This window comes from Phallusia mammillata, chromosome 6, assembly GCF_965637545.1.
Source record: "Phallusia mammillata chromosome 6, kaPhaMamm4.hap1.1, whole genome shotgun sequence".
Taxonomy (NCBI): domain Eukaryota; kingdom Metazoa; phylum Chordata; class Ascidiacea; order Phlebobranchia; family Ascidiidae; genus Phallusia; species Phallusia mammillata.
The window spans coordinates 9,831,667-9,842,232 of record NC_137257.1 but is presented as its reverse complement, the minus strand read 5'-3'; the positions used below and the strand labels follow the sequence as shown (position 1 = coordinate 9,842,232).

Here is a 10,566-nt window from a genome sequence, read left to right as displayed (position 1 = left end):
AAGTAAATCTGCTTCTAGATTCAATATTTAGAAAATTAATATGCAGTTGACCCCAATACCAGTATATTTAATTGTTTACAAATTGGTTATTTCACTGCTTAAATATTGGTTAAAACTTGCAAATTACCTTAGAAAATGTGCACTATCAAAAACAAACTACCAGAAAACTTGCGTACATAGAATACACCTTAGAGCAGACGTTTCCACAATCTTTGTAATCATCATTACTGCAAGCTGTCAATTGAGCTTGAAACATGTTTTTACACGAAAAAAGGTGAATGCAAGAAGGAGGATAGCACACAAACTGACGGTTCCATTATATTTTTACCTATGTTAATTTTAAAACATCTGATATAACATTTAAATATTCGTTAGTTGCAGTTATATTTGTGTAACAGCTGTTGAGCAAAGCAGATTAACAAAGTTGGTGAATAGATAAACAATGAATGTGTTCATCATAATTTCCTGTTTCCTTGTTTTGCCCATGGTTGTTGAAGGTTAGTATTAAAACTTTTACACACAGTGTTATACAGCAAGAAAACTTTTCATACATATACATTTGCTTTGTAGCTTTTGTTTTGAAACATAAAAGGTTTGCTTGGTATGTTTTGTTTTAAAAAATCAATGATTTGTTTTAAATTTTTTGTTTTTTTATCCAAACGCATGGGCGCCGGCACGTAGGGGCAAGAGGGCTCCCCTCAGGGGGCATCGTTGACGCAAATCTACTGCATATATTTTATGCCATGTGTACATAATTACTTGATATAGTAATCTGTCCCTGCAAGTGTGTATTTGTCAAAATTTGACCCCCCCCCCCCTGGAAATTTCTGCCGGCGCCCATGTCTAAACGGACAATTTAGGCCCAAATGTAACGTTTATGTAATTATTATGAAATGTTGTAAACACGTCTCGTTTTTCTGTCTTTTAAGCTATGTGCTTTATTTTTTTCCAAAATTTAAATTCTCAATTATATATAGGAGTTGGACCCCATATAACTTGCCTCGTGCGGAAAACTCAAAAAATATGGATGAAGAATCTTTGTAATGGTGTAGCAAATTGTGTGGACGGAACTGATGAGCTAAAGGTCAATCATGCAGCGAATCATACCCTTCCGTTAGTGAGGTAATGCATGTAACGAATTGACACTTCCTAAGAATCCCGAAGGTTGATCAAACTGTTTTGAAAAGGATGTAGCATTAGCTTTTTTAACAAAAGTCAAGGCAATACAATGTAGTTGTCGGTAGTTGTTGGCAATTGACTAAAATGACATTTAGGGTTATTAATTCAGTCTAGTTGAAAAGTTCAAAATATCTTGCGCTAATTGACTTGATTTGGTGAAGAAATATAATCTATTTTTTTCTTTTTGATATTATGTCTTGTTCTAAACCTAATACGATAAACATTATGTAATCGGATTGTCTATTTTAGCCTTTTATATCACTTAAGATAGCATGAGATTCTGGTGAACGTCAAAGGATAAAGCAAATCGCTTTCACTTCTTTTTTTAGTATATTTATTCACACTGGTTACGTGAGTTTATTGACAGAATTTGCTGAATGTGTGGTAAACTCATTTTTAAGCAACTAGTTTGTCCACAAAATTGTTTTTTAGTTGTAACAACGCAGCGAATAACCACAACGGATCCTGTTTTATAAATCGATATCTTGTCTGCAACGAAAAAGTGACGTGCGTTGGAAAGACCCCTTGCGACATCGGATGTACCAGCCATTTTCTATGCCCTAGTGGAACTTGCGTAAAGCGAACAAATATATGTGACAAAACTACATGCAACGACTGCCCCACAGTGTCACGCTGGAACAACGGACACGGCTTTAAATGCGTGCGGTATGGTCACAAGTGTACAATTCCTCAAGTGATGGTCTACGATGGCGTGCAGGATTGTACAGATGGCTCTGATTTGTGCTACGTGGCTGATCCCAAACTTTTAAAAATTCCAAGGTAAACCAGCACAACGTTTAGAAACATTACCTTTGTTGTATTGTGCCACATATGACCAAACTATGGCCCGCAGAGGCATGCGACATAGTTTTGAATTGCGTTGCACATGACCTTCCAAACATAAAATGCTAGTTATCGTTTTTTCTTTACATTATTTACACTTTTAGACGTCGCACTGTCAGCCCACAAAAATTCGAATTGGATGGTATACTGTAATACTAAAATACCGCTAAAAAGTTTCTGTGGTCCTTCTTTTTTTGGTGCGCGATATACACAAGTGTGTAGTGAATATCTAATAGTTAATCCTGCCCTGGTCAAAGACGTTTTCTGGTGTTTGTTGTAACTTTCTGTGCAGGAACTACATGTTGCTGTTAACCGATGTAAAGTTGCTTTTCGAAATACACATTGGCCTCAAACACGACCGTGTCTAATTTTTATCTCGTCAATTTTCGTTGTGTATCTGAGTCTTAATTGGAGTAACTATACGTGAAGTCTATGTTGCATCACTGTCATGCACAGTTCATGTAAACATAAATAACCCTGGCCATCGTGCAGGCTCTTGAACCTTGCTGACATCTCATATGTTTAGGGACATCCGCAAATCAAGTCTCGCCAAGTTTAATTTCTCCTTGTGTTTCTTGTGCCTCGATGGTTCCATGATCGTTCCACGTACGAGTATGTGCGACGGCGTGATTGATTGTCCTGACATGAGCGACGAATGTCTTTGCGAGTCTTCAGTAACTTCCATCTGCAACAAAGTCATCACTTACCACGATATCCTAAAGAAAAAAACGTAAGCACTTTTCCGTTGGTTTTCTTAGTAGCATTTTTTTCTCAACATTTAATTGTTTACAATGCGATCACTATTGTTGTACGGAAGAGTAAGGTTTAACGGTGCAGCTGATGTTAAGACGATAGGGTTAAAGGGCAGGCAAGTGTTGCCAGATTATGGCACCTCAGTTTGTTGTGAGCAACAGTCTAAAAAGCAATGGCCCAACACATCAGCACAATGTCCAAACTAGGCATACTCTGACCACACTCACCCATGCGCTCTGTGTACTACTTGCCAGGTAGCTTGTTTAGATGTGACTTCTCGACTGTACATTTGTTTTCCTTTCATGTATACACCCAAATATTTTTCTAGTTTACTTGTAATTTGATTTGCCAATAAGGTAAGACCGAGCTAAAACGGTTGGTTAAATTATGATCCACCAATTGTGCCCTCCACGTTTTAGCCCCACAACACGTCTTAACGTTGCGTAACTAGTTCCGGCTTGGTGATTGTTCAGGTGCATTGTGTCTCTATGTGTTCTTTCACCAAGCGAAATAAACTAAACTCAACTCAACAGGCACAAAATTTGCTTTCCCTAACATATTTTAACACCCTTTTTACCCAAACTTTTTAACAGGTCGTGTAAAATTGGCCAATTGCTGTGTGACAAGGGAAAATGCATTGACAGATTTCGGGTTTGTGATGGAGTTTTGGATTGTAATGATGGAATGGACGAAAAGTAAGCATGACCTTAAACCAGGGGTGGGGAACCTGCGGCCCGCTTGCCTTTTGAAAGTGGCCCGCGTCACAATTTTGTTAAAGTACAGTTTAAAACGTAGCATAAAAAAAAAACAATAATAAAACGTTTATGTACAAATATTTACTTGAAAAGACTTCGACATTTCTATATTTGAAGCCAAACTTATTAAAATGGCCACACTTTCAACCACTTGCTATATTTGTAACGTAACAGTCACTCGATTGTCTCTCCTTGCAGTAACAAATCATTTGCCATGTGGTGTTAGTTTTAAATGGAGCTAGGGTGTTCCAGAAAGAATGGACAGATTTTAGTCGAAAAAAGTGATAAACCTGTATGCCTTGTTTGTTGCAAACAAGTAACAGCAAAGAAAAAATCAAATCTGGAGCGATGAAATATAAAATCATTTGTGTGCCTAGGGTATTATTGCACGGAATTTGAACATAAAAAATATTTGGCCCGCCCGAAAATATTTTGCAATTCATGCGGCCCGCAGTACTTAGTAGCTTCCCCACCCCTGCCTTAAACCTTCGAACTGTGCAAGAACTTGAAACTTGTTTTTCTTTTCAGGTACAGATACTGCAAAGGTACATTGCCTTGTGCCAACGCCACTACAGTCGGGCAACCGTGCAGGTAATATTACAGATTTTTATGTTCAATAATGGCTTCCTTTACTTCAAGGCGATTGAACTGCATTCCACATGTAGCATGTTAAACCAGTCCCTAAATCAAACAATAACAAAGTGATTATTTTTCCAAAGTGATTAAGGTTTGAAGTTAAACTGTTCATGTTTGGTGCAACTTCTGATTGAAATGTTTTATACTGATTTGTTATTCAGTTACGTATAGTAAGTCTTTGAATTTGGTTTACGCCTTATGGATTTTGGTGTAATCCTTAGTATGAGACGCAGTCAATAACATTTCTAGTACTGACAATTTGCCAACAGCAACGACGCACAAATCATTCTTGGTGCAAAAGTTAAAAGAAGTACACTACTGTACCAAAACCTTTACAACAATATAGCCTATGATGTGTACCACCAAAATTCGTGCATGTTGCTTTTCGCTTGAAAAGGTGTCGTTACAACTAAAATGCTTGAAAGTGTTTGTTTCAAATTTATTTTTGGGTGTTTCGTCGCCGTGCAAACCGTTTAAAAAATATTTTGTTAATTTGTTAAGTTAAATTTGTGTCAATCTGTTGATTTCATTTGCCCGAGGTGCAAACCTTATATCATTTTCTCTTTCTTGCAATTTCTTGTGGGTCCAGGTTATCGGACTTATCATCTGGACTGTAATCCTGCGATAATTTTTTTACATATTGTAGATGCACAAGAATGGCGACAAACTCGTGCCATCAGGTCAATGGTGACTTCTGCACTCATCACGCCGACTGTTTAAAGAGAACGCGTGTCAATTTTTACACGGATACTCCAGAAGACGAATGCTCTGCAAGTTGCCCTTACAATGCGACAATCGCTAAAATAAACAAATTCACCTGTAACCACAGTGCTGTGAACAAGGCCGTGTTCTCGAACTTTACGTGTCGAAACAAGGTACAGAAGAAAGTTTTGCCGCACCAACATAATATAAGCAATATCGTAGAAAATTAAGAATAAAAAGTAGCGAGAAATTTTCCCAGTTTGCTTTCAGTCTTAATTTACTTTTAGAAACTAAACAATTTTGATTGTTCTAACTTGTAAAAATTTAAAGTCAGTGATAAATCGACCTAATGCTTTGGCAAAAATACCTGTGCTTAGAAGCTGTGCTATACTATCTTCAATTTCTGCAGAACAAAACGGTGCTTGGAACTGTTGCTCGAAGAAAGGTGTGCGACGGCGTTGTGGACTGCCCACTTCACACATATATCACTGACGAAATGACATGTCGATATAAATTTCGATGTAGATTGAAAAAGGGAGGAGTAAGCATTCCTTTGTCACAGAAATGCGACGGAGTCGAAGATTGTTATAACGGAGTGGATGAAAAGAGGGCTCTTTGCAAACACAAAAATCGATACTACTGCAAAGCATTACAAGGAAAAAAGGTATGCATGCCTGTACCCAATAAGTCGATTGGTTTTGGGCCAAATATTTAATCTCGAACCCGAAAGTGCAGAGCCTAAAACGAATCTAAACAGGAAATTTTAAACTGAAATCTAAATTTACCGAATAAAATAAGTCAATTGGCTTGAAAATATGTCGAGGAAAAGATATACAGGCAGTATCGATGCGTATCGATGCGGATATTCGTGCATAAAAAGTAAAACTTTGCTGTAAATGTGGCAGAGTTGAGAACTCTTAATAGAGTATATCAGTTTCAAAAACCTAAACCCCAAATCCTACTGGAAAGCTCGACCTAGCCCACAACCCTATGTCGAACACCTGTCGTTTTGTAGTTAATGTTTTTGTTTAGGTGTCCATTAGCAAACGCGAGGTATGTGATGAAGTGATATCATGTGACAATCAAAAAGACGAAATGAATTGCACAGGAGATGGACGATTCTACTGCGAAAACAGGAATCCACTGTTTGTCGTCAAACAAAAGGTTTTATCAGAAAAATTTTGCAATTCATGTTTTGCAAAAACTATCCTAATGATGAAATCTTCTTTTTATATATTTTATGCGATTTTTGAACTAGCCATTAAATTGTCGCCACTGCAAATACTGGAGTAAAAAGGCAACAACACATTTATTTTAAAATGCTGATCATTCCAATTTTGGCAAAACTGCATTATCTTCTTGACAATAAAATGCAGGCAGTCACTTAATTTTTATTTCTTTTTTATTAAATGTTAAAGCAAATTGTTTTGGATTAGGTTTTTAACGGGATGGGAGACTGCACGGATTGGAGTGATGAATGCCCGACTAATCGAAGCAACATTGCAAATAACGCTCTTTCCTCAAGATCCGATCTCCTATCGAGCTCTGTGCTCCACGCCTTCGTTTGGATTATGGGGATTCTCGCGATATTTGGGAACTTGGTCAGTACCTGGCGTTTATTTTTGTTTTCTATTCGTCAAATAGGCATGGTTTGTGTTAAAAAATACCCGCCTATGCTGTTGAGTTGAGTATAATTTCTTTCGCTTGGTGAAAGAAAACATAGCGACCACAATAGCACTGAAAAGCTGCGCAATGTTAAAACGAGCGCAAAATAGTGAGGGGCACGAATGGTGGACAATGGTAAAACGCGCTGCAGATACATCCTATTATAAAGCGTTCTGTGACATATTTTTCAGCTATGTAGTTGTACACTCTTGATGAGCTTTAAACGATAAGCTATGTCCCAAAATTCTTGTATTTGGTATGATAAAAATTTAACGAATTATTTCCATGTTTTTTGCAGTACATTTTTATAACCGAAGCCCAAGCACTCAAAGGTTACCAAAACCAGTCGGCCTCTCTTCGATCAAACCATATGTTAGTTCTTAATCTGGCTATATCCGATCTACTGATGGGAGTTTATTTGATAATGCTGGGAGCAGCTGAAGTACATTACGCGGGAAAATATTGTGAGAACGATCTCTACTGGAGGTCAAGTTCGACTTGTACGGTGATGGGAGTACTTGTGGTTCTTTCCAGCGAAGCGTCAGTGATGACTATGGTCCTGCTGACATCATTGCGTCTGTATGCAGTTTTTAACGTAAGTCATAAAATGTATATTTTTTTACAAAGGCCAGTTGCAAAATTGTCGGATGCTATTTGAAAACTTGTCATAAAAGTCTCAAACGAACTCTGTGATCGTATAAAATTTTGTAAAGTTGCTTTAAACGTTTAATAAAGTAGGAAAATTTCTGAACTGTAATGCATGGTTCCAAAATGTTAAGTCCAGTTATCTTGCTGCAAAAGTTTATTTCAGCTGGGTTATATTGACAGTCTTCTGGTAAATTTCTGATTTGACATTGTTAAAACAATTTGTTCTGTTTATTTTATACATAGGCAATACGTGCGCGTAAAAGTTGCTATAATTCTGAAAAATCTCACATTTGGAACGGACAAAGTGGTTAGAAAAGATAAAATAAGGTATTCATTGTTGTTTCAGCCTTTCAACGCAAGTGCAAAACCCAGGACTGAAATCGTCGTTTTGTTGCTGTTAATCGTTTGGGCGGTCACGTGGTCCATCGCATGCATCCCTTTAAGTTCACATTTTCACAGCAAATTTACGACCAAAGCGTGGATTAGCGACATGCCCTTTTTCAAAAGTGTGGTCGTCGATTTTCCAGGTAAATATGGTTAAGCTAAACGATGCAACCTCGAACCAGTTTCCCAATTTCCGCTATTTAAAAAGCTAGATGTACAGTGATTTCGTCAACGTCTAGCCAACTTACCCCACAAAAATTGACAATGCAAGTTAAATGCAAATTTCACTCACTGCGAATAATTCCTGTAATACGGACATCGAATTGAGTTTTGCGAAATGCTTGATTCAATACTTTATTGTGACAATTGATTAAACATTATTTGGGATTACCAGAGTTTACATTATCAATTGGCGTTGCTCATGCAGACAGTACCTGTCTGTTGTCCAGCATCAAACAAAGCAATATTTTGGGAATGGGTAGCTATGTGTACCATTGGGGTTACGAAGCACCTCAGTATGGGGTTCGAAATAGGGATTTAAAAATCCTGTTTAAGTTTGTTGATAATAAAAAGATTTATTTGTGAAACAAAAACAACAAAGCAAACATGGATGCATTATCACTGTGCAAAAGTCCTGTTAATATTAAAAGATTTAAGTGCTGGTTCATCTGTTTAACACTTTCAGCACTTAGCTTACTACAATTTTATTTACTCATGTCGGTCATTGTAGACAAGTGTACCACTGTTTTAGGGGCATATTCAAAACAACATTTGTTTTATAAAACTTTATTTTCACAGTGTTTCATCAGTTCATGGATCGTATGTTGACATTTGGCCCCGCCAGTCGGCATCCCCAAAGTCTTAAACGTGAAATTGTACAGATCTCTGCAGCTTCCTCGTGGTACGACTTTGAATTAATACTAAACGGCCAGCACGGACATGGCAAAAAGTTTGAAATCTATCGATACTTTAAGTAAGTACAAAGATTTAACGAATCGTGTATAATGGTCATTTCTACTATGAAGTTTACTTGTTCGGCTATTTGCCTGGGTCAGTGTATTACAAATTTTTTAAGTTTGCGGAAAAACAAGCAAACAAATTATTTGTTTGTGACACCGTTTCAGGCTAAAAACGGGCATTACTCGTTTATAGAAATTAATTTAGTGTCATTGGTGAGTGGAACAGAGTTGTAAACGGGCCTGAAATTGGAGCCCGAACCCGACCCGAACTCAAAAGTACAAGCCCGAAACCCGGCCCGAACCCGAATTGACTTTGAGAAGCCCGTTTTGGCCCGAAACTTTGATTGACGGGACTATGCATTGGAGTCTCAGGAAAGAATTAATGCAACAAACACACTATACAATACTGGACAATTGGCCCTAAACAAGGCGGTTTAGGGCTGTTTGACATTAGGTTTATTTAAAAAAGTACTGACACAGAGTGTAAAGTCAGGCCCGAAACAAGAACGTTTACGTTAAAAGACTCAAGCCCGAATCCGGCCCGAACCCGACCCGAAAAAACCGGCCCGACTTACAACTCTGAAGTGGAGTTCTCCTTTTGGTGCGTTTATTTTCATTTTTGTTACAAAAGCACATGCGAAGAGTTGCACTATGCCAAGACGAATAAGTCCCGTTAACTACTTTATATTTTGCTGCATTTTATAACATTGTTGTGATTTATCAAACTGAAACACACGCTTTCATTTTCAGTTACTACAGTGTAGACAGCGTGTGTCTACCAAAGATCTTTGTGACTTTATCCGACAAAGCTTGGGGCTTTTCGTTGGCCATCAGCATCTTTAACTTCGTGGCATTTCTTTTTGTGTCAACTGCTTACATCGTGATCTACAAGAAGACATTGGGACAGACTAAAAAGACTAAGGAAGAACACAGGAAGGGGAAGCGAAGATCGAAAAAGGGAAAAGCTAACAAACAAAATCAAGGTTTGAAATCAGTTTAAAGTTTAAAGTTTAAACATAGCAAGAAAATGCGCTAAGAATATTCACCGGCGCAACATTAAACAATATAGAGGCCATATAATTAAGTGCACACTTGGTCATATGCGTCATGATTTATTACAAGCCGAGCAGAAATTTGACTGCATTTGTAAATAGTAAATCATGGAAACACTAGAAACAAGAGTTTTTTTTACTCAGGAGATTGCACAAAGTCTTACAGCCTTTAATGTTTGTGGTGATTAAATATACACATTCCGTTAATAACTTAAAACGTCAATAGAAAAAAAAAACAGATTTATTGTTAAGAAAAAATAATAACTACGCCATCAACTGGACCCTTGGTGCAATGAATATAAACATTCACGTTTAATATTTTATCTTTTTTGCAGAAATACAACGAAAAATCATTCGTCTTATTGTCACTGATTTCTGCTGCTGGGTTCCGATCTCTATCATGGCGTTTCTAAACTTTTCCGGTGTATCTATACCTTCGTTAGCATACGCTATTTCAGCCATAATCTTGCTTCCAATCAATAGTGCTCTTAACCCTATTGTCTATTCTAACCTATTAGATAAGCTGATGGCTTCAGTGAAGCGAAGAAAACACGGCCACACAACGTCTCGAGCAAGCAGTTTTTCTGTCAGCTGAACACAGAAGGCTTCTAAACATGTTTTTTTGTTGTTGTTAATGTGTAAATGTGTGGTATTTGCTGTACAGTTTCATTGTGACTGTTAAATTATTGTTATAGCCTATACATTTATTTGTGCATTGCAGTAGTAGACATAAATAAAGCATGGTAATTTTTTTCAACGAAAAACCTTGTTTTCCCACAATTTTTCTGGACCTTTGTTAATGTGTTGAAGGAAATTCAGGCACGTCAGTTTAATGAAAGTAAACACTTTGCACAACAGCACTTGTTTACATAAGCGCATTGCATTTTACCGAACACATTACTTTTCACCGCCGTGATTGGTCAGGAAAATGATAAATAAAAAATCATTGGTTGTTGTAGGCTACGTGAAAATCGACCGAACTGCGTGCAA

The 10,566-nt window shown here is 37.4% G+C and overlaps 1 protein-coding gene across 1 annotated transcript; it reads left to right on the top strand.

Moving 5' to 3' along the window:
• The first annotated feature begins 442 nt into the window (after positions 1–442).
• LOC145234219 (uncharacterized) lies at positions 443–10,551 on the top strand. The gene is made up of 15 exons (XM_080098973.1): positions 443–497; positions 978–1,122; positions 1,612–1,959; positions 2,549–2,752; positions 3,369–3,470; positions 4,059–4,121; positions 4,813–5,041; positions 5,278–5,532; positions 5,901–6,032; positions 6,305–6,469; positions 6,832–7,128; positions 7,528–7,708; positions 8,364–8,538; positions 9,275–9,507; positions 9,912–10,551. The coding sequence occupies exons 1-15, from the start codon at positions 443–445 to the stop codon at positions 10,169–10,171; spliced, it is 2,844 nt and encodes a 947-aa protein (XP_079955099.1). The 3' UTR covers positions 10,172–10,551.
• Positions 10,552–10,566: the final 15 nt, after the last annotated feature.

Coding starts and splice junctions, on each gene's coding strand:
- LOC145234219 (XM_080098973.1), top strand. CDS start 443: ATGAATGTGTTCATCATAATTTCCTGTTTCCTTGTTTTGCCCATGGTT. Junction 498..977: donor TTTGCCCATGGTTGTTGAAG/GTTAGTATTAAA, acceptor AATTATATATAG/GAGTTGGACCCCATATAACT. Junction 6,470..6,831: donor TCGCGATATTTGGGAACTTG/GTCAGTACCTGG, acceptor TGTTTTTTGCAG/TACATTTTTATAACCGAAGC.